At 43.4% G+C, this 24,899-nt stretch overlaps 1 protein-coding gene across 1 annotated transcript in view; it reads left to right on the top strand.

Annotated features, from left to right (window-relative positions):
• Positions 1–6,997: 6,997 nt before the first annotated feature.
• The window catches only part of LOC310789171 (NLR family CARD domain-containing protein 3-like), a 268,107-nt gene continuing 250,205 nt past the window's right edge, over positions 6,998–24,899 (top strand). The window contains exons 1-5 of the mRNA XM_083650761.1: positions 6,998–7,192; positions 9,272–11,063; positions 11,157–11,330; positions 12,764–12,857; positions 20,146–20,309. Coding sequence (XP_083506887.1) covers positions 7,084–7,192; positions 9,272–11,063; positions 11,157–11,330; positions 12,764–12,857; positions 20,146–20,309 — 2,333 coding nt within the window. The 5' untranslated portion in view covers positions 6,998–7,083. The remainder of the gene's footprint in view (positions 7,193–9,271; positions 11,064–11,156; positions 11,331–12,763; positions 12,858–20,145; positions 20,310–24,899) is intronic.

Here is a 24,899-nt window from a genome sequence, read left to right as displayed (position 1 = left end):
GCAGCATGCAGTAACATAGTGTATCAGACCCAGAGAGAGCTCTGCAGCATGCAGTAACGTAGTGTATCAGACCCAGAGAGAGCTCTGCAGCATGCAGTAACATAGTGTATCAGACCCAGAGAGAGCTCTGCAGCATGCAGTAACCTAGTGTATCAGACCCAGAGAGAGCTCTGCAGCATGCAGTAACATAGTGTATCAGACCCAGAGAGAGCTCTGCAGCATGCAGTAACATAGTGTATCAGACCCAGAGAGAGATCTGCAGCATACAGTAACATAGAGGCCATTTACACCTGGCATTAACATGCGTTTTCTGCCATCAGATTGCAATCAGATTGTATTTGATCACTTCAGCCTGATTCCATTTACACCTGGCACTAACATGCGTTTTAGGTGAACAGATTGCAATCCGATTGCTCTCCAGCTCGAACGTCATCCCACGCGCCCCCTTTCGTTTTGGCGGGCTTATTACAACAACACGGAGCAGAAAGAAGCAGACCTCACAAACTAATCTCCTATTCAACAACAACAACAGCGACAACAATTGAAAGAATATGTTAGCCATCCGTGAAGCTGCCCTATTGCATGGGCTTTTGTTGGTTTTTCGTGGAAGAAGCCGTCTTCAACAGCTGAAATACCAAGAACGAAGGCAGAGGAGAAATATGTTTTATGCGGCTGCTTTTATTACAGCTGTTATCAGTGCCACCACTGTCAAGGACTATCTGGGTGCGGGAACCCAGTCAAGACTGGTGGGAGAGGATAGTGTTGGGGACCTTCGAGGATGAAGACTGGGTGTCAAATCTGCGTATGCGCCGTCAAACATTTGATTTTATTTGCGATAAACTGCGACCCAACCTATCCAGAAGAGACACGCAGTTGCGCTCGGCAGTACAGCTGGAGAAACACGTCGCGGTGACAATTTGGTTTAACGTTACAGCTAACGATAGCCTGGTTTAATGGGGAAACTAGCGTAAATATGTATTAACCTTAAGGTTACGGGTATAGCAAGTTGAGGGAGGATCACAACATACCATCTTTATCATTGACAATGTCAATTTAATTCCCGTTGTCCTGTCACTGGCACTGTTGGTGGAGTCCATGCTAGCGTTATTATCTTCAGAGTCGATGACGTCCCCTTCACCTGGACAAAACGATGGCCGATCACCTAGCCTTGTACCAAGACGCTGATTACATTACACTACATCTGATGTAGTGTAATGTAATCAGCGTCTTGGTACAAGGCTAGCCGATCACCCAGCATTGCATCTATTTCTTTATCAAAAGGACACGTTGCCCTGCCCCTGCTACTTTTCTTGTTCTTGTTCTTGGCCTGTCTGTAAGCCAGTTTCAGGTGTTTAATTTTTCGCTGACATTGTACCCAGGTCCTGTTGTGGCCATTCTCTGCCAGTTTCTTAGCCACTACTTAATAAATGGGTCGGTTGCGATATGCACTGCCAAGTTTAGCTTGTATACTTTCCTCAGACCAAATTGAAAGCAGACACTTGGTCTCCTCGTGACTCCATCCACGAGTGTCTTCATCCATAGCGTTAGTTAGTCCTTGCTGTTAACGTTAGCGTGTAACGCTAGCTCTGGCTGTGTTATTTCTTTGTGCTAACTAGATAAACTTTTGCGGCGTGCGAGGACGTATTTCCGTAATTTGCAATGTAGTTTTAGCAATCCAGTAGGTGGCGGTAAGGCAACATTTAAGGATGCCAACCGCCATAAAACTGCAAAGAAGATGAAGATTATGTATTTCCGTATGGTAGTTGCTGAATGCGTTTTGAGAGGACGCATTGCATTTACACTTGTGTTAAATGTTGTCATAATGCGTCCCTGACCACCTCCGGAGGTGGTTTGGCCGATCAGATTGCAATCCTTCTTCAATGCGTTTTTGGGGGTGTTTACACCTGTACTTTCAAGTGATAAAATACAATCGGATTGCAATCTGATGGCAGAAAACGCATGTTAATGCCAGGTGTAAATGGCCTCATAGTGTATCAGACCCAGAGAGAGATCTGCAGCATGCAGTAACATAGTGTATCAGACCCAGAGAGAGATCTGCAGCATGCAGTAACGTAGTGTGACCCAGAGAGAGATCTGCAGCATGCAGTAACGTAGTGTATCAGACCCAGAGAGAGCTCTGCAGCATGCAGTAACATAGTGTATCAGACCCAGAGAGAGATCTGCAGCATGCAGTAACATAGTGTATCAGACCCAGAGAGAGCTCTGCAGCATGCAGTAACATAGTGTATCAGACCCAGAGAGAGATCTGCAGCATACAGTAACATAAGCCCTTTTCCCACATGCGTACTGGAAAATTACCTGTAAGTCAATATCGGACATTTCCCTGAATTTCCCTTCACACCTCAGCGTTCGCAAGTGAGAATCTAGTCGTCAAATAGCCGGTATGTTGGGGGGTGGGGTGGTGCGGGGGGCGGAGGAGAGTGGCCTGGGGTCTGTGCTGCAGACCACTGAGGCCAGTCAGAAAAGAAAAAAAACACACATGGACCCGGGGGGGGGGGGGGGGGGGGGGGGGGGGGGGGCGGCACTGCAGAGCGAGTGGGGAGTGACGTGTCGGCAAAACTCCGAATGGTGAAATAAGTTTGCTCCGTTCACCTGCGTCGCGTTGAAGCAGTTTTTACAGACTGGCTTCGTTTGATGTGTCCGGGCTTGCCTTCGCTGTCGGCAACGTAAGCAAAATACTTCCACAATTCGCTTCGTGCATTTGCTTAGTCCCTGTCGGGCTGTGACTGAAGGAGGAGGACGGACTGTGGCCAGAGAGCGAGCAGAGAGGAGAGGGGAAAATCAGCACACCCACACATAAAGCTGACATAGGCTACTGCTCTTATTATCACAAGAATTTCGCCAGTTTGCTTTAATGTGCGCGAATGATTAGATTATGCCCGCTGGGAACATTAAGCAACGTGTGTACACCTCGCCCATGAGAGTGGTCGCGGAAAATGACTGCACCCGTTTCTCACTAGTATCCGCTAAAGCTCATACCGCTCTTCTGACTGGGGTCGAAAGTGTGAAATGTCGGGGACGACGGGGTCCGCGCTTTATACCGGCACGGCGCCTTTCTCACATACATGCATTAGACCACGTTCGGTCATTTTGCGGTACAAAGCGCATGTGGGAAAAGGGCTATAGTGTATCAGACCCAGAGAGAGATCTGCAGCATGCAGTAACATAGTGATCAGACCCAGAGAGAGATCTGCAGCATGCAGTAACATAGTGTATCAGACCCAGAGAGAGATCTGCAGCATGCAGTAACGTAGTGTGACCAGAGAGAGATCTGCAGCATGCAGTAACATAGTGTATCAGACCCAGAGAGAGCTCTGCAGCATGCAGTAATGTAGTGTATCAGACCCAGAGAGAGATCTGCAGCATGCAGTAACATAGTGTATCAGACCCAGAGAGAGATCTGCAGCATGCAGTAACGTAGTGTATCAGACCCAGAGAGAGCTCTGCAGCATGCAGTAACGTAGTGTATCAGACCCAGAGAGAGATCTGCAGCATGCAGTAACATAGTGTATCAGACCCAGAGAGAGATCTGCAGCATGCAGTAACATAGTGTATCAGACCCAGAGAGAGCTCTGCAGCATGCAGTAACATAGTGTATCAGACCCAGAGAGAGATCAGCGTAAGAACTCTCATGGGTCTGGCGTCGAGACTAGCTCTACACTAACATTTAAACTGAACAAATGTGCACCAACTGAACTTTAGTGTGTCCGAAAAATATTACTTAAGGCAAAAGTAGAAACAAACATAACCTTAATCCAGCACTGCTACAGCCAACATAATAGCTAAACACATAAACAGGTAACATGATGAGGTTAACCAAACACAATACAACAAACTTAAGTCATTTACGCACACATGATAAGGAGCAAACAAAGATACCACTCTCAAAGGGTAACGAATACTGAGGGTTTAAATACAGACAAGGTGGCTGAATGTAATTAGTCCGGAGTGCTGGCAGGTGTGCATGGGTGAGTGAATCAGGGGAAAGGGCAAATGGGAGGTGAGGAGGATCATGGGAGTTGAAGTCCAGGGAGTCACTATTTTGTACAGTCAGTCTTTCTCTGCCAAGACTGAGTCATACTGAACTTCAAAGAAAACATAAATACAATTACACATTTGCTTGGGGTAGTTTGTACGATTTGTTCATGTGTTACAAGTGACCCAGACACTTGTAGCCATAGAGACAGTCCGCATGTCTGGGAACGTCCATACAGGCCCTAGGAACGCCCACAATAGCTGGCTCAGCCTGACTGGGGGCGTGGTCAGGGTGGGGTAAAAACCCCCGTTCTATCCATTCAGCAAAGTTAGAATTTAGCTGATAGCCCAGCCCAGGCAGACACGATCGGGTATTTACCACTGCAGTAAAACGCACATCTGAGCAGACGTCATGTGTTCTGCTCTAGAACCCCAAACATGTAGTTTAGAGCCGCAGCACCGTCTTTTGGTGAGTCAGCCCATGAGATATATCGGCGGTTTTACCCCACACGCGCGCCAGCCGTTTAACATTTTGTGGGCGTTCCCAGACATGCAGACTGTCTCTATGAAGTAGCTTACCTTACAGCTACCAGCTAAAACATTAGCACTAACAATTTGCATGTAAAATAGCTACATAGACACATAATTAAAATGAGTTAAGTTTGATGAGTTTAACTACAAAGCAGGCAATGCTATCAAAAAAATAAATTAAGTAAAAATATATACTTTCTTACGTCAAAATTAGTTTTTTCCTCCTAACATTGGCTATATCTGCCACAGGCTGCTACTTCCTCACATGTGGACTAAGGACTAAACTGAGCATGTGCAGAGTGAATCAGGTGATTCATAACTTGCTCCTGATTGGAGGAATGGAAAGTGTTACAACTGACCCATGTTACAACTATCCCCGGTCTTCCACAGTTACTTGTGTAAAAAAACGACTTTGGTAAAAGTAGAAGTACTGATTCAACTATTTACTAAATTAAAAGTAAAAAAGTACAGGCTATAAAATATGGATGTTTCTGTGCAAAGCTAAATGTAACTGAACCTCACATCATATATTAATAATATAATTTGAAGACTATTGAACTTAAAATATCCCCTACAAACGTGTTTTTATACATCTTAAAACTCTGTGCTGTAGTTTTTCCACAAAAACAGTCAAATTATCCCATTCAAATCCTTAAAATGACATCTATTCCTCCCTCATTCATATTTGCAGGATATATGAATATGCAAATCGTTAATCACAAAAGTTTAACTGTTGGATACAAGGTGTCTCCTACTTTATTGAAGCCTCTGGATACAAACACTGAGTTTTGAAAACACAAGACAAGATGTAACTATACCCTGCTTGTCCTGTGTTTCTTTCTCTAGTGTCTGATCAGACAACTATTACGCCGAGTAAACAAGAGAGTTGAAAGAAAAAGCTACACTGCCAGAGCGTCTGGCTCGTTCGAGTCTGCAGTGTTGACAACTTCAACCTCACTTTCAGCGGCATCGCTCATGTTGCTGGTTCCTCTGGCTGACATGAACATCACTATTCACAGACGCAATTTCTCAGCGCGACCGAGTGTCCATCTCTCGTCTCTCTTATGGCAGCGTTCTCACGTTTGGTGTGTGGTTCTGATACATCGATACATGATGTGGTCTGGTGGGTGGACTGTGCACTTTTTTTCCAGGTTATGTCAACGCCCCCTTAGGAGACTGTCTAGCCAATGAAGTTTCGTAACATTGACAGAGAGCCAATCACAAGCTGACATTTAGGGGACCGCACGAGTGCCATTCCATACTATTGGCGGAGCCTGGAATGAGCTATCTCTATTCATTCTGCCCCGTTTCTTCTCTGTCTTTCTTTAATCGTTGTTGTCGTGCATTCAAACTTAAGTAACAAGCTTGTTTTGAAAATGTAAGGAGTAGAAAGTACAGATACTTGTGTTAAAATGTAGGGAGTAAAAGTAAAAACTTGTCAGAAAAATAAATACTCAGCAGTACAGATACCCGAAAAATCAGTAATGTACAGTAATGAAGTATTGTACTTTGTTACTTCCCATCTCTGGACCCAGGTTCCTTCCACATGTGTCATGCACTCATGAAAGGTCAGCGGTAACAAGGTCAAAGTTGAAATAATTTGAACTTGGAGCGCAGCGCTCGGTGGCAAATTTGAACGCTGTGTATTTATTTTATTTTGTGACGCTAAGTGTAGCACTGCTGCTGTACCATTGTTTTCCCATGGAGAGCAGTGCCGCCCAACAATATGCAGCAGCGCTCTGCCCATAGGAAAACAACAGCACACCCGGGGGTGTTGAGCAGTTTTACAGGGGAGCATGTAGGGTTTTGTCCTTCCTGTGACATTTTTGGCATTTGGACTTTCAAACATTAATCGTCCCTAATTAAAAATCCGGCTCTGCACGGTCGCACGTAAAATGGCATATGTGGCCCAACAGAATTTGCTCGCTCACCCACAGGGATTCTTATTATATTATTACTATCATGATTATTACTTAGACTACCTGACTCGACTCAATTTAGCACCTCTGTGGAGGAACGATCTAAGCACTGCAGTATAAACCGCAAATTAATTTTACACCACTAATTGACAGTATTATGAGCCACACAATAGAGAAGAAGAAAAAAGAAGAGAAAACTGCAAACAATAAAAATAAAACATTTGCCATTTACCCCCCTTTTGTTGTTGTTGTTTCATAGTCATGATTCATATCTTAGCTGGTTGGCTTGCTTCCAGGATTAAAACTTTATAAGAATGTTCTGAAACGAATGAATGGGAAATTCACTTCCTGGAACCGGAGCCATTCAAAAGTGAGAACTGCCAGTCAGATGAGGGCACTATTATCTGCAAGCTCACAGTTACAGGATCAATAGTATGGTCAACTAATCCTAATGTCTTCTCATCAGGGAGCAACGATGGCGACACCTGTAGAGCTGCTCTTGGGAACTTTGGATGATTTGGGAGATGACGAGTTCAAGAGGTTCAAGTGGTTCCTGCAGCAGACTGGCATCCTAGACATCCCAGCCATCCCAAAGAGCCGCCTGGAGAAGGCAGACAGGCTGGACACAGTAGATCACATGTTCCAGACCTACAGCGAATACACTCTGGAGGTGACCAAAGAGGTTCTGAGGAAGATCCTCAAGAATGATCTACTGCAACGATTATTAAAAACCCGAAGACCCGAAGGTAAGTAATGGGACAATTATAAAATGGGACTTTATGCAAGCATGCATCACATAAAATGATTTGTAAGATATGACATATATGACAAAATTATTTAAAAACACTTTTTGCCTATATAGAGTGTGAGTCCACAGTTAATCACGATTAATCGCACAATTAATTTGATCTGTTGTAAATCTACCTTAAACCGAGGTACCTTAAACCTGACATTTTCTTGTGCCAGTTAACAACACTTGAGAGCTTTGTGCAAACATACACTATAGACCCTTCTCACGGGGGCCATTTTGTGTCGAGAAGCCAGGGTAAACACAGGTGCAAGCAAAACACTAATGAGGGTTTCCAAATTCCAATCATGGAAGTTGGAAACCCTCATTAGTGTTTTGCTTGCACCTGTGTTTACCCTGGCTTCTCGACACAAAATGGCCCCCGTGAGAAGGGTCTATTGCATGGGGAGTAGCTATTATCATTAGCTATTATCATTAGTATGGGTAAGTATTTGGCCATTGGTATTGTTATTATTGCTACTAGTTAGTGGGAATACGCAGTAACTAGTCTTAGTCTACTCTCTCTCAGTCTCTCTCAAATATATATTATATACATATATATATATATATATATATATATATATATATATATTATATATATAATCATGAGAGACCAGTGGGTAAAGTTTAACAAGCGAGCTTTATTCACGAATGGCATGGCGGTTAGTTCTATGGCATGAAATGGCATGGCAACTAATTCTATGGCATGGCAGCATGACAACTGATTCTTTGGCGTAATGACTCCGTGGTAAGATGACTCTCTTCTTGTGGTGAGAGGAGGGCATCTACTCAGACTAGGATAGAGAACCCCCCCCCCCCCCCCCCCCCCCCCCCCCCCCGTAGGGGATTCTTCAGGAGTCAAGACGTTGGTGGTGGACTGGGGAGGTGGGTGGGGCGAAACACAGCTTCAGAGGAGGGGATACGACCTGCCCAGGTACAGCGACCATGGAGCTGAAGGATCAGGGAAAGAGGATGATGACGTGCTGACCATGGCTATATGTACTGCCACCTCATAGCCTCGGCAGTGACGTCATATTGGCATGTTGACAGGGGCTGATTGGCTATTGAGGATGGGGTGATGAGTCACACGTCATAACGGACGTCACACTAGGATTACACTTGACTTAGGCTGGGAGCTGATGCCTATTGTGATGTGAGGTAACATGACTGGTCTTCATCTTGAAACTAGGTCGAGACCAACATATATATATATTACAATCATCTGTCTCTCTCTCTCTGCCCTCATATATATAGACCGTGGCAGAGAGAGAGAGACAGGCAGAGAGAGAGAGACAGGGGGATAGAGAGAGAGGGGGGAGAGAGCTGAGACAGTTGATCTTGTCTGCACACACTGTGGCTCGAGGGATGTGGAGGATAGCACAGTTAACTTCACAGAGTGCAGCCTGAGAGATGCGTATTCCCAGTAACTAGTAGCAATAATAACAATACCAATGGCCAAATACTTACCCATACTAATGATAATAGCTAATAATAATACTACCCATGCAACAGTGCATATTTGAACAAAGCTCTCAAGTGTTGTTAACTGGCACAAGAAAATACCAGATTTAAGGTACCGCCATTTAAAGATTTAGAACCGATTTAAAAAAAGAGTGTGATTAATTTGCGATTAATCGTGATTAACTATGGAGAATCATGCAATTAATAGCGATTAAATATTTTAATCGATTGACAGCCCTAAATGAAATGTATATAGAGTGTGAGTCTACTTTCATTAGTCTATGTTCAGACAATAGAGCAAACAATAAAGCACAGTTTGTGGGAATTATCAGCACAGTGGAAAAGTGTCTTTAGAGAATCTGATTGGTTGCATGTAACTCCCTGTTACATGACCCTAACCCTAACTCCCTGTTGAGTAATAATAACTGACTGTACAACAGCTTATACCTTCAACTCCATTAAACGCCAGGATGAGCTGACTAAATAAATTCATGTTTAGAATATGGACATTTAACAGGAAATCTTAGCATTACTCATAATTACTATACCATTCTCTCATTGTTGTCTGTTCATTCAGAGATGCTTGCCGAGTGCCAGAGTGAACACAAATCCACCTTGAAGAAGAACTTTAGACGTTTGTTTGAGGGAATCACAAACTCAGAAAAGTTGGTACTTCTGAATGAGATCTTCACAGAGCTCTTCCTCACAGAGGAAGAGACTGGAGAGGCCGACAACGAACATGAAGTCAGACAGATTGAAACGGCATCCAGGAAACCACTGAGCCCAGAAAACACAATCAAAAATGAAGACATCTTTAAACCCTTACCTGGAAGAGATAAACCAACCAGAACAGTGCTGACAAAGGGAGTGGCTGGCATTGGGAAAACAGTCTTAACACAGAAGCTCACTCTGGACTGGGCTCAAAACAAAGCCAACCAGGATATGCAATTCATATTTCCAATCACTTTCCGAGAGTTGAATCTGCTGAAAGAGAAACAGTTCAGCTTGGTGAAACTTCTTCACCACTTCTTTCCTGAGACCAAAAAAGCAGGAATCTACAGGTTTGACAAATTCCCAGTGATGTTCATCTTTGATGGTCTGGATGAGTGTCGACTTCCTCTAGACTTCAAGAACAATGAGTTCCTGGATGATGTTACAGAGTCGACCTCAGTGGATGTGTTGCTGACAAACCTCATCAAGGGGAATCTGCTTCGCCTTGCTCACATCTGGATAACCACACGACCTGCAGCAGCCAGTCAGATTCCTCCTGAGTATGTTGACCTGGTAACAGAGGTGAGAGGCTTCAATGACCAACAGAAAGAAGACTACTTCAGGAAGAGATTCAGAGATGATGAGCAGGCCAGCATAATTGTCTCCCACATCAAGAATTCACGAACCCTCCACAACATGTGCCACATCCCAGTGTTCTGCTGGATCACTGCTAAAGTTCTGAAGCATCTGTTGAACACTCGTGACACAGAAAACCTGCCCAAGACCCTGACTGCGATGTACATCCACTTCCTGGTGGTTCAGTCCAAATTGCAGAACGTCAAGTATCATGGGAAAACTGAAACAGATCCGCACTGGACACAGAGCAGCGACATGATTCTCTCTCTGGGAAAACTGGCTTTTGAGAAGCTGGAGGAAGGCCACCTGATCTTCTATGAAGAAGACCTGAAACAGTGTGGTATTGATATCAAAGCAGCCTCAGTTTACTCAGGAGTGTTCACACAAATCTTTAAAAAAGAGGAGTGTGGGATGTACCAGGACCAGGTCTTCTGCTTTGTCCATCTGAGCATTCAAGAGTTTCTGGCTGCTGTTCATGTCATGGTCTCATTCATCAACACTGGTGTCAATCCACTGTCAGAAGCCTCCAGGTTGTCTAGGCTATTCAGAGACAGATCAGCAGTAAAATATCTCTACCAGAGTGCTGTGGACAAGGCCTTAATGAGTCCAAATGGACATCTGGACTTGTTCCTCCGCTTTCTCCTGGGCCTTTCACTGAAGACCAATCAGACTCTCCTACGAGGCCTGCTGCCACAGACAAGAAGTAGCTCACAGACCAATCAGGAAACAGTCCAGTACATCAAGAAGAAGATCAAGAAGAATCCCTCTGCAGAGACAAACATCAATCTGTTCCACTGTCTGAATGAGTTGAATGACTGTTCTCTAGTGGAGGAGATCCAACAGTACCTGAGATCAGGAAGTCTCTCTACAGTCAAAATCTCCCCTGCTCAGTGGTCGGCTCTGGTCTTCATCTTACTGTCATCAGAAGAAGAGCTGGACGAGTTTGACCTGAAGAAATACTCTGCTTCAGACAAGGCTCTTCTGAGGCTGCTGCCAGTGGTCAAAGCCTCCAATAAAGCTCTGTAGGTTAATAACTGGGTAGATCAAATATATTAAATAAAATATATATACATTTTCAAATGTGTTGTATATCTCTCTCACCAATTCTTCTTCAGGCTGAGTGGCTGTCAGCTGTCAGAGAGAAGCTGTGAAGCTCTGGCCTCAGTGCTCAGCTCCCAGTCCTCCAGTCTGAGAGAGCTGGACCTGAGTGACAACATCCTGAAACATGCAGGTGTGAAGCTGATCTCTGCTGGACTGAAGAGTCCACACTGCAGACTGGAGACTCTCAGGTGAGTATTCCTCTTCGTGTTCAACAGACGACCATTTAAATCCTGCTTTACATACACGTTACTATCAGCAATTATCACACGGCTTTGTTGAATGCTTGATTCTGATTGGTCGATCACAGCATTCTACAGTCTGTTATTTCTGTATATCAGACCATTGCTTATAACAGACAATTCTGATTACACACTCTGGAGGCCGTGGGTCATATCAATCTGCAGAACGAAGTCCAGTAAATGCTGTTTCTTTAATAATCAAATTAACAATGGGAGTTGCATCTCATAGTTACATTTTGATTTATTTAGTTAGTAACCGTGTAATAAGCTGGATGATGTACAGCTCACATAAACACATATATCATGTAGAGGATTATCTCTGTTCATGTAATTTTAAAACCAATTGTGAAGCCAATATTTACCAAGACTTCCTAGTCTATGTGAATTACTTTCCATAAGGACATTTCATTGTTTCCTCTCCTTGGATTCAGATTCAGATTCAGATGACTTTATTTATCTCAGAAGGACAATTCATTTTCACAGCCTACCCAACACCTTAAAAGCTCACAGGTGAGGAACAAATACTCCTGACAGACATGACAAGACATAACGTAACAGAATGACATAACAAACTAGTACGAATGCAACGCAGACTTATGCCTCCGCCATTAGTTCATTATTGAGTCCAAATCGCCATTTGAGGCAAATTGGAAGAAATTCCGTCAAGGCGCTCCTGAGATGTTGCGTTACAGAGCTTGGAAATTGGGTGTGTGAGGTCACAGTGACCTTGAACTTTGACTACCAAAATGTAATCAGTTCATCCTTGAGTCCAAGTGGACGTTTTGAGGCAAATTCGAAGAAACTCCATCAAGGCATTCCTGAGATATTGCGTTAACAAGCTTGAAAATGGCATTCGAGAGGTCACAGTGACCTTGACCTTTGATCACCAAAATGTAATCCGTTCATCCTTGCGCCCAAGTCGACGTTTGAGCCAAATTGGCAGAAATTCCATCAAGCCGTTCTTGAGATATCGCTTTAACGAACTTGGGAATGGCAATAATATGTATTTATAAATCGTGAATCTATCATTTACAAAGTATGAGAATACAATCATTAAACACATTAGAGATTAGGTTATTAATCAGGAATAAAATGTTTATAACTGTGTTACTAATGCTTAGTGATGTATGAATAATGCTTTATAAATGATGAATCCATGATGAATGATGTATTTACTAATGGTTTATTAATGCTTTATAGTGTATAGTTATTATAAAGTGTTACCACGTTGGGTGCTGCTCAGTGATTTTCTTTTTTTGTTTCTGACATTGTCTGACATGAATAGATAAAAAAAAAAAAAAATTGTCCCTGGGCTGCAAACTCAATTAAACTGTGGAGATCAAAGTGATTTCTGTGGAGAGTAATGTTAGCGTTACTGGCAGGCTCTGTTCCCCCGAGACGCTGTTTCTAACTCGGCGTCAGAGCGCGCTCGAGGTCGCTGCTGGAGGAGCCGGCTGGAGGTATGTGCACATGGCCGTGTGCTCCAGACCGTGGGAGGCTTTGCGGAGCTGCGCACTGCGGAAAAAGTGCATCAAACTCAGATTGATAATCCTCTAACATCATTTGAGCTTATTCAGGTAATATATTAAAGGCCCATTCCGTTGGTTCTGGCGAGAAATAAATGTGCACAAAGTGTTTATTATTGGCACTGAGTGAATGCGCCTTGACGTCACTTAAAAATGGCGACCAGGGGCGTTTCTCTCCGACCAGCCGTTCAGAAGATACATGGAAAACCGCAGTTTCGAAGTGGATAGCATCTCCCGCCACAGCTAGAGGATGTGACGTCTGCGCGCGTTCATGAGCTTGCCTCTTGTCCTAGACTGCTAACAGGAAATGGCTGAAGTAGCTTTTAACGTTACGCTCGTCGCTAGCTGCTAGCTAAAGGAAACAACAACACAGACTCCAGAAAAAGTCCAGACTAAATAAATAAATATTTATCTAATGAAGCCCGTCTGGCCAGACAGCAGCAATGTGACCGACATCGGGGGGAAACTAGAGTCAGGACTGTGTTTTCGGTTCATGAAGGGAACTTGCTGCTTGTAGCTACTGTAATGTGGTTTTGACCAGATAACGTTAGCTGCTTGCTAATGGATTTTCAAGATTCAAGATTTTTACTGTCACTCCGTAGTACAAGTATCTGACCACCTGGTCAGAAACTCTGCTAACATTACCATCTTGTGTGAAGTAATGCAGCCCTAACGTTACTACCGTTATGCTTATGGTCATGGAACATTATTGTTTGACTGCATTTAGCTGCGGTGGTGAGTCGTTAGCTTGATGCTATACGCGGCTAACTAATAGATTTAGCTATATTTATAGAAATTACCACCAGCCCCACTAATAACGTTACTGTCTTGTGTTGATAATGAATCTAACAGTCGGAAATATGCCTAACGTTAGCCTACTGTCTGTTATGTTTACGGTACATTGTTTGACGGTACCGTACATACAGGGGGAGCAGGCTATTTCCTTGCTTGTGCTAACATGAGTATCCACTTCCCGCAGCCAGCAGGCTCTGACTGCAGTGGGACTGCACATACTAGGCCTAACGTTAGCTTGATGCTAATCGCGGCTAACTAATATTAATTTACATTTATAGAAATTACCACCAGCCCCACTAATAACGTTACCGTCTTGTGTGGATAATGAATTTAACAGTCCTAAATATGCCTAACGTTACTGTTATGCTTATGAAACATTGTTTGATTGTTCAGTTTGGTCAACTCCCGGCATTACCGTACATACAGGGGGAGCAGGCTATTTCCTGGCTTTTGCTAACATGAGTATCGACTTGCCCGCAGCCAACGCAGGCCAAAACACGACCAAACATGCCACAATAACGTCCCCTAAAACATCCAGAATCCTTCCTGGGCATCTCGAGGCTGATCTGACCGATAAATTGTCCAGGTTGCCGTTTTCAAGTGACTTTTATGAGTTAACGTTACAAGGCAACGAACAGCTCTGCTGTTGCAAGGCAACTGCTTGTGCGCGTGCGAGTATGGTGCCTGCGCGTCAGCTCGTTCACACGCTGCCTGCAGTTACACTAACGGCCACCGGCGTCAGTAATAGTGAGTTTTGACGGATTGGGCCTTTAATATTGTAACGACAGATATTACAAATGTAACGTCTATAATGAAGACGTGCCAACTTTGATGACATGGTGTCCAGTATTTTAAGAGCAGAGGGTTTTTTCATTTCCTGAAAAGTTGCTGTTTTGGAGATGAGTGGTTTTCATCGGACAGCGACGATATGTAATGTTACACAAACACGATATGTAATGTTACACAAACACGCAAAGTTCAAATGAAGCAAATATTGAATTAGTAGATGGTAGTGATGCGCGGGTCAGGGTTTTTTAAGGCCCGCCCCAACCCAACCCGTCATTGGAGCCAGCCCGCCCCGCCCAGCCCGTTAAAATATCTGAAAATTCCGAACCCAGCCCAACCCAGCAGCCCGCAACGGCCAATTTAATGTAATATGTCTCCGGACTCAGGAGGAGCACAGCAGAGCTTCCAAGGTGTGCAAAGTAGCTAATAACTCTGTCTCTCTCCCCCCTCTCTCTCTCACACACACACACACACACACACACAGACACTCACATGCTGCCGTGCGTGACAACAGTTGTAGCCTAGGCCTGCTCTGGATGAGTTGCGCTGCTGCTTTCATGTCGGTCTTTCTTCAATTAATCCATGGTCTTCAGATAGCGCGACTGACACTTCCCCAAAGTGCGGATGGCGTGACCGCAGTGTTTCAAATGGAGGTAGCAGGTATAGAGGTAGGCACTAGGCAGGCTACAGAAACAGTTCTTATTCTTCCCCATTTATTTTAATTACCTCATGCGCTCTCAATTGGCCATGTTGCAGTAGTAGGCTACTAAACGTAGTAGTGCAGCAGGTGCGCACACGGCTTGCAGATACAGCCAGACTCGCTGTCTGATTTCTTTTAATTACCTCATGAGCTCTCAATTGTCCACAGCCTACTCATGTTGCAGTAAAGTTGACAAATAGATCACAGTCGAGTCCACAACAGAAAATCTGCAGTGGCATTATATGGACACTTCAAATAATAATTACAGCGAATAATCCTTCCAAAATGTTTGTTTTGAGAGCACATAGGCTACCTCATTGAAGCGTTTCTTTACTCCATGTAGGCTATAGAGAGTGCAGCAGGAGTCTGTCTGATTGTGTGTGAGAGAGAGTTCACGTCTTTAAGGTTAATTACTCTGCGTGTTTCACTGCTCTAAATTATTTAATAATGTTGCTTTGTCACGTTCTGAGCCTGCCCCGCCCGCACCCAAGATATTTTCATAATTTGCCAACCCAGCCCGCCTGCGGGGCGGCCCAGCCCGCGGGACCCGGCGGGTTCTGGGTGACCCGCGCATCACTAGTAGATGGGGTTCCTCCATATTTTGTGTAAAGCCAGAGAGTATGGAATACACAGGGAGAAGAGACCCACATGTATGATAAGAACATTTCAGCAAGTATGAAGTTGATTTAAAAAAATCCTGCTTTAATTTGTGCTGTCCAGCCCTCCCACAGCTCATCAAATATGGCATTCACAAAAAAAACGTATTTGCAAGACATTGTTGAGTGACACTCTCCCTCTTTCCCTCTCTCTCTCCCACACGCACACACACATGCGCACACGCACACACACACGCACACGCACACGCACACACACGCACACACACACACACACACACAGACACAGTACTCTCTCTCTCTCTCTCTCTCTCTCTCTCTGACACACACACACACACACATACACACACATGAGATAACACTGCCAGTCATGTTTCGGGTCTAAACACTAATGTATGAGAGTAGTTCTGAACGTAAACTTACTTTGATGTCACATCAGTGATACATGTATATATTGAATATATTGAGATCCTGCGTCCACTCCGTTCTTGTGAGCATGACTGCTCACTACAGTGTGGCAGACTGTAGTGAAAAGCTTCTCCATCCGCTAAGTGGTTTCTACTTTAGCCGTGCGTGACGACCGCATGTTTTTGATCATTGTCAGTTCCTCCAAAACATACAACTGTCGCTGTTTTCCACCTATGAGTTTTGTTGCTTCCACACATGTATCTCAGTCAAAATAAAAGCTCTCTGCAGAGACATGTCATTGTGACCTCATGACATTTTTAAGGACATTTCATATTATTTTGAAGGCCAAGATTTATCATCAGTGGACCGTCGCTACTAAATGTATTTTATTAAACCGGACGGACAAACCCTGTCTCACACACACACACACACACACACACACACACACACACACACACACACACACACACACACACACACACCTCGCTGTCACTCACCACGATCGCAGATTTAACTCCAAAACAGTAGCATTGTGGATATGAGTGGATCTACATTTACTAGTTTAATATTATCAATTGCCTGGCCTCCCAGGATACCTCGTAATGTTGCATTTACCCCCATGCATATCGTTTGACCATTTTTTCAACTTATAAATGTATAAAACCAGAGGAAACTCGCGTTTTCTAGTGCTTCTCTATGGAGCTCTAAGCTGAGAATGTCCGAGTGTATTGTGAGCTGCACGCGCTGTGATTGGCTCGTCTGCGTTCGGGGCGTGGCTTAGCGATAGGTCAATTGATCCCAAGTGAACCGCCCCATCTGCAAAGCCTTAGGGGAGTAACCCCACCCATCTACTGTTTAGGGATAAATAATTATTACACCTTTGACTAGGGGTGTCACGATACATTCAGTTCACGATACGATACGATACACGATATTGGGTTCACGATAACGATACGATACAATATTTTAACAATATTTTTTTGCAATCGATTTGTAAGTTGAGGGGGCATCCTCCACGCTAATTTGAGTGATTTCACCATTTTCATCCTCCGTGTCTGTAACGTCCCTCGTCTGTTCAAACAAAGCAATGAAAAGGAGAGCGAGCATGCAATCAGATGCAGATCAGTGCCACCATGTTCAGCTTCTTTTTCTCACGATATGAGATTTAATCTCAACGATACATATTGTCACGTTTTGATATCGCAATATATTGTGGGACGATATATTGTGACATCCCTACCTTTGACACTTAAAAACCTATAAAAATACACAAAAATGTCAATTTCACCCACTTCCCGAGGTCGTAGAGACTCATGGACGGTTTCGTTGTAAAGCCCATGCTCACTTCTTGGATAAGCGATGACAATTTCAGAAATATCAGAGCGTCGGTTCCAGAGTTATTCAAGAAAATCTGGCAGGCTTAATTTGCATTTTCTCCCCATCATGCAATTCTGACCCTCTTAGAGACACAAAACCCTGAGTGAAACACATCTCTCAGAATCACCCCCCTGGCCGTTTGGGCATTCAGACATCTGCCTCCATTGGTCAAGGCCAGCCCAGACCTCCTATCTCATTTATTACATGCTTTATAAGGCATAGATAGTCCTCACTTTAGATGAGCTCACATGAAATACTTAACTAATGACTAGTAACTACCTTAATTAATCATGAGTTTGAGTATCAATAAGTGTTTATAAACCATCTATTAACACTCACTAACCATGTCCAAATCATGCACAAATGTACACATAAATGTACATACGTTGTTTAATCATTTACTTACACGTTCTAAATGATCTTATGAACCATTAACAACTCCTAAGTAAATGGTTTGTAATTAATATAATACGTATTTATAAATGGTGCATCTATCATTTACAAAGTATGAGAATACAATCATTAAACACATTAGAGATTAGGTTATTAATCAGGAATAAAATGTTTATAACTGTGTTACTAATGCTTAGTGATGTATGAATAATGCTTTATAAATGATGAATTCATGATGAATTATGTATTTACTAATGGTTTATTAATACTTTATAGTGTATAGTTATTATAAAGTGTTACCACGTTGGGTGCTGCTCAGTGATTTTCACTGCACAGTGAGGTTACCGTTTCACAGCACACTGTGGGATATGTCGCTAGTAATCACAGTAACGTGAACGTTCACAATCATGACCACTAATCATTACATAATGTTAGGCAAACAACAGATGACTAAATAAATGGTTAATGATAATTGAATGACAACAATAGCCAATGAGCTGCATTGAGTCATTTGGTTAGAAATCCATGGTGCATCATGAGAATACGGCACTTTAATTTAATTAAACTTAATTGTAAATTGTATTACTAATGTATCAAACTTGGGGAGTGCGCTTAGGGGGGCCTGATGGAGTGCAGTGCTGAAATCTTTTGCAATTTGGCATAGCGCCACCTACTGGCAACACAGAAAGTAGTTTATCTCAAGAACCGTTCTTCCGATTGACTTGAAACTTGGGGATTGCGCTGCTGGGAACCCGACAGAGTGCAGTGCCTAATTTAATGCTATTTGGCATAGCACCACCTATACTTGAAAACACAAAAAGCGGTTTGTGTGGCAGACTGTAGTAAAAAGCTTCTCCATCCGCTAAGTGGTTTCTACTTTAGCCGTGCGTGACGACCGCATGTTTTTGATCATTGTCAGTTCCTCCAAAACATACAACTGTCGCTGTTTTCCACCTATGAGTCTTGTTGCTTCCACACATGTATCTCAGTCAAAATAAAAGCTCTCTGCAGAGCCATGTCATTGTGACCTCATGACATTTCATATTACACACACACACACACACACACACACACACACACACACACACACCACACACACACACACACACACACACACACAGGGCCCAGTTGCACAAAGCTCCTTATGTAAAGATTTCCATTAGGGTCCGAGTTAAGGTGTCCATAAAATAGAATCGACTACACAAAACACCCTTAAATCTTCTCGATAAGGTTAAACATTTTAGGGAAAACATAAGCACAAGATTTAAGGGTGTTTTGTACGATTCTATTTTATGAACACCTTAACTCGGACACAAGTACAAAGTAACATTTGCTTTGTAGGCATAAACAAAAGTAAAATAAAACTAGAAAAGTGCACTCAGTAGAGTGCAGATCTCCACCAGGTGCTGCTACACCTCACCATGGACAAACCCAAATCCAACTGCGAAGAAAACCACTTGCAGATTACAAGGCAACATTAATATTGTTTAAAGGTGCATTCAGCGATGTTTTTGTGTTAAAATAGCCTAAATATTAAATGGCTCTATATTCTGACAGCAATCACTGAAATAGAGTGTTTGGTCAGTAACTCCAAACCCCCCGCTGTACTCTGTCTCTCTCCTGTAGACATATAGTCCACCTCCCACTATCCAATCAGAGAAATGTTGACATTTTCTGGGAAACAGAAGGTCAGATCGCGATGGCTCTAAAGGACTATAATGTATTTTTTCACAATTGTGAATTGAGACTGGCTGCCACAGCTGTCAATCATCCCTTTGTATATCGTCAAATAACTACTTAAAAACAAACTGATCACAAACATGACCACTTGAACATGATTAGCATGATAAGAACGATCTAAAATGATAGAAACCACCTTTGGGAAATAATATCTGATGTGTACGTTGATTGTTTAGTTTGGCTCATTTCCCACCCACTAACATGGCGGAGGCGGGACTTGTGACCTATACTGGGACTGACCGCCAGGGCGGCGATCTAAGATGATTTGGCCTCACTGAAAAGAGCTGATATCCTGTCCATTCTTTTTACAGTCAATGATCTATACCTCCATATAATGAAACTGTGTGTGTGTGTGTGTGTGTGTGTGTGTGTGTGTGTGTGTGTGTGTGTGTGTGTGTGTGTGTGTGTGTGTGTGCAGGCTGTCAGGCTGTATGATCTCAGAGGAAGGCTGTGCTTCCCTGGCCTCAGCTCTGAGCATCAACCCCTCCCATCTGAGAGAGCTGGACCTGAGCTACAATCATCCAGGAGCCTCAGTGAAGGTCCTCTCTGATGGACTGGAGGATCCACACTGGAGACTGGAGACTCTCAGGTATTGAGAGACAACGCCTGCTAGAAGGCTGAGAGTTACACACATCTTCTCTGTCTCAGTGAGAAGAGGAGGAATCTGCTCATCTGACTTTGTTTATTCCTCCAGTGTGGACCATGGTGGAGTGCAGAGGCTGAAACCAGGTGTGAGGAAATGTAAGTGTGTATTTAGTTTGATTCATTAACAAACTAACTTCAATGTCAGAGTCAGAGTTATTTTATTCACCCAGGTATGTTTTCACTTACAAGGAAACTGACTTGGTATGACCGCCTCATTTTAGTAGTATGAACGACCGTGGACAATAGCTCCCTCTTGAGGGACTTTCTAAGAGACTTAATGTGAAAGCAGCTGTGAGCCTATAACCATTATGACTTATAAGCGTATATAACCCTAACCCTCCTGAGGGACTTTCTAAGAGAGAACAGTTCAAGTTAAAAAATATAGCTGCAAGCGGCAATTGAGGCGTCCAGGCACAATTTGAAAAGACAGACAGAGAGAAAAAACATTACTACTGTAGGTAGAAAGACACATATAGAGATAGAGAAATACAGATAAGATATGAACTTTTTGCATTTTTAGCACCCACTAGTGGTAGTTTGGGTGTGTTCCAGCAACACTGCTCAACATGTCTTACTTTTGGTGGGATTTGATGAATGGATTATGAGTTCTGGCGCCGGGAAGATAGCAAGCAGCTTTGTGCTCCCAAACGCACCCGTGGGCGTGCTGCTCTGAAAAGTAGGTGTGTCCATGGAAAATCCTGACACACTGCCATCGTACAGATGAGCACAAACAACTGTGTTTAGACGAGCTGAGACCACTTCTTACCACAATCTACATCTCTCTCTCTCTCTCTCTCTCTCTCTCTCTCTCTCTCTCTCTCTCTCTCTCTCTCTCTCTCTCTCTCTCTCTCTGTTTTGTCTATGTCTCTCTCTCAGGTTTATAACTTCATAAAGAAATGAAAGACCCACTTATTTAAAAAAAAACTCAAATAGTAATATAATATTACAACTACTACTAATAATAATAAATAAATAACTTTATTTATATAGGACGAATCAGCATGACATCACAACAACAAAAACAGCACTTAGTGAACTCAGTTAACTAGTATGAGTTGTGCCAAACAAACGTTAATATCTCAAAAACTATCCATCACATCACTTATATTTAGACTTTGTGAGTCAGAGCAGAAGTAGCTCAAGAGTTTGATGTATAATATATGTATGTTGTGTTAAAGTTGTGTGAACTGTCACAGTTTTGTGTGGATTTAGTCTAAAGTCCAGCCTGCTATGTGAGACACACTCAAGGCTGGTCCCATTATAAAGGCTGAAAAAAGCATCAAACATAAAGTGTGATTTCTCAAAGAGTACAAACGATAAATTAAAGCTGAGTTAAGCTGATACAGTCCTAAAAGTGCTGACTCGTTGAAAGTTTAAATGGAGTGTTAAAGTATGAAGGAGCAGTTAGAGGTCAAAGAGGGCGTGGTTTCACATTGAACTCTGTTTAAAACCAACAGCAGGGTTTAATCCCGGGAAACGGGATTCCCGGGAAATGGCATCCAACCCATTTCCTGTTTTCTGGAAAATCAATGACGGGAAACCGGGAAAAAATGTTGTTGTATTTTTACATGCAGAACATATTGGAATAGGCCTATATTTAGAAATATGCAGACAGTTTACTTTCTTAAATGATGTAGCCTATGTTTTAAAAGAACATGTAATATATATATATATATATTAGGCTACTGTAAGCATTGTAAAGTCATTAAATGATCACGATGTACATGTATAGACCTTATTCTCTAACCCTGGACAGCACCATATTGTTGACATACCGTCCTGCGCGCACACAGCGCTGCAGCTGACAACTAGTAACAGCCTTATTGTCGTTTCTGTTCCATTACAAAATAGCGATGCTAATGACACCAATAAAAACCCCACCGTTGTTATTTGTATGCTGCCGACGGCAGCCGTTAATGCCTGTAATAAATAAACAAAAGAACGAGGTGAACAGACTTTGCTGTGAGGAGCTGTCAGAAAGTTTCACCTGTCTCAACTAACTATCCACACACCTCTCCTGTGCTGCTAACGTATCCTCAGTGTCGCTCCCTTCACGTCTGTGGACGGTAGAGATAGAAACAAACCACGGGGACTTTATTGCTGTCATTACTACAGCCATGCCTAACGCAGGTCACCATCCGAACACAATTGGAATGATACAGGTAACGCTAACAGCGGCTAACTTCCTATAAACGCTGCTTTTACATAGGCTGTCACTTTGAGAGCTGCTGCGTTATGTCAACAATATGGCGGCGGTGGGCGTGCCAGTACGTGAGTGACGTCAATCGAATAAGATCTATAGGCATTTCAGAGACATCAAAGTGAATCAATCAACCAACAATCAATCAATTTTCTATTTATATAGCGCCAAATAACGAGGTATTGCAGGCAGATTGTAATACTATCTTCTCTGACAACAATGCTACAGCCAGTCATTTGAAATTTGATATCCTTTGCAGAGTGGAATTAATTTCTGATTTTATTTCGGCGTGTTTTGGCCATGCGCCTTTGTGCGCTGTGCGCCGGTGGAACACACTGAAAGCTTATTGCACAACATAGCCTAATAAACACAAAGCCCACGATGTTTCTTTTCTTTTCTACTACACTTCTGACTTGCTTGAGGGGATTGTGTCATGACCGTTAATGCAGTAGCCTACGAGACGGCGATTGAGCACCGTGCAAACTTCACCAGCTGTGAAAACGACAATCAGCCCAGCCGTGCGTCCTCGGTTCGTGTGCCCCAGGTTGGGCAATGGGCATGATGGTCTGGTTGTAGGCGATGTCCGTGCACAGAGGGGTGGAGATAGTCTGATACAGCCGTGCTCCGGTATGCGGTATGGAGATGTCTGGGCACGGCTGGAAGACGAGCAGTGCAGCCGCCAGAGCGCAGCGCAGCAGCCCATATAAAAGCACACGTTGACAGGTATCAGACAGCATTGATGTTGTGCGTAAAAGAGCGTGAAAACAGGCTGATCGACGCGTTTACGACTCCATTCCTTCCACGGCAGTTTCCACAACTCTCTAAGAAAATATTTAGCCTAGGCTACTACAGGATTTATTCATACGTCAATCCAGGCGATTGGTGAATTATATAAACTCTAACGGCACTATATAGCCTAATACCTATATAGGTGCAGCCTACTAAAAACAGCCTAAAAAGTTAGTTAAATTGTGATGTTTTGCCTTAGTTAATTAATATGAATGGCACCAAATAATACATTTGTCAGGTTGGGAACTAATAGGTAAAAAAAAGAAAAATGAATTCGGATTCCCGGGAAAGAGGTCTTAATTTCCCGTTTCCCGGTATGGCTCATTTTCGGGAAAAATATTAAACCCTAACACACACACACACACACACACACACACATAGACACACACACACACATAGACACACACACACACACACACACACACACACACACACACACACACACACACACATAGACACACACACACACACACATAGACACACACACACACATAGACACACACACACACATAGACACACACACACACACACACACACACACACACACACACACACACACATAGACACACACACACACACACACACACACACACACACACACATAGACACACACACACACATAGACACACACACACATAGACACACACACACACATAGACACACACACACACATAGACACACACACACACATAGACACACACACACACACACACACACACACACACACACACACACATAGACACACACACACACACACACACACACACACACACACATAGACACACACACACACATAGACACACACACACATAGACACACACACACACATAGACACACACACACACACACATAGACACACACACACACATAGACACACACACACACACACACACACACACATAGACACACACACACACATAGACACACACAGGGCCCGAAATTAGAGCCCGCCACCCGCCAGGCGGGCATATTTTAGCTTTGGCGAGTGACGATCAGGGGTCTGTCCGCCACGTGGCGAGTAATGTTTTCACCGTCGCACTTTGGTGTTGTGGCTTCTCCTCTCCTCTTATCTGCCTGCTGCTGTCTGAATTTCACAGAGGTGGGGGCTGAGCGCTCCTCTCTCTCTAACACTCTGACACACACACACACAGCAAAGTGTGCTGTGTGTGTGTGTGTGTGTGTGTGTGTGTGTGTGTGTGTGTGTGTGTGTGTGTGTGCTGAGCAAACACCGCTACACACGAATCAGCCACACTGCGTGTCTCTCAAACTCTCCTCCGCTCTCCTACATTCGTTGCAGTTGCGCCCTCACGAGTGGTCAAGCAGTTAACTAGTACTAGTGTACATGTATCCGTTGTGGTGTTTTGTCCCGTGTACTTCACCTACGGAGTCTTTCTCCTTCTGGTAACTTTACGTAGTTTTCAGCTGTATTGACTTTGCTTCACTTTCATGCACGCTGTCGCTCGACGGTTCTCTCTCTCTCTCTCTCTCTCTCTCTCTCTCTCTCTCTCTCTCTCTCTCTCTCTCTCTCTCTCTCTCTCTCTCTCT

The sequence above is a fragment of the Poromitra crassiceps genome (genome assembly GCF_964638095.1).
Source record: "Poromitra crassiceps genome assembly, chromosome: 14".
Taxonomy (NCBI): domain Eukaryota; kingdom Metazoa; phylum Chordata; class Actinopteri; order Beryciformes; family Melamphaidae; genus Poromitra; species Poromitra crassiceps.
This window is presented reverse-complemented; position numbering and strand designations above follow the sequence as displayed.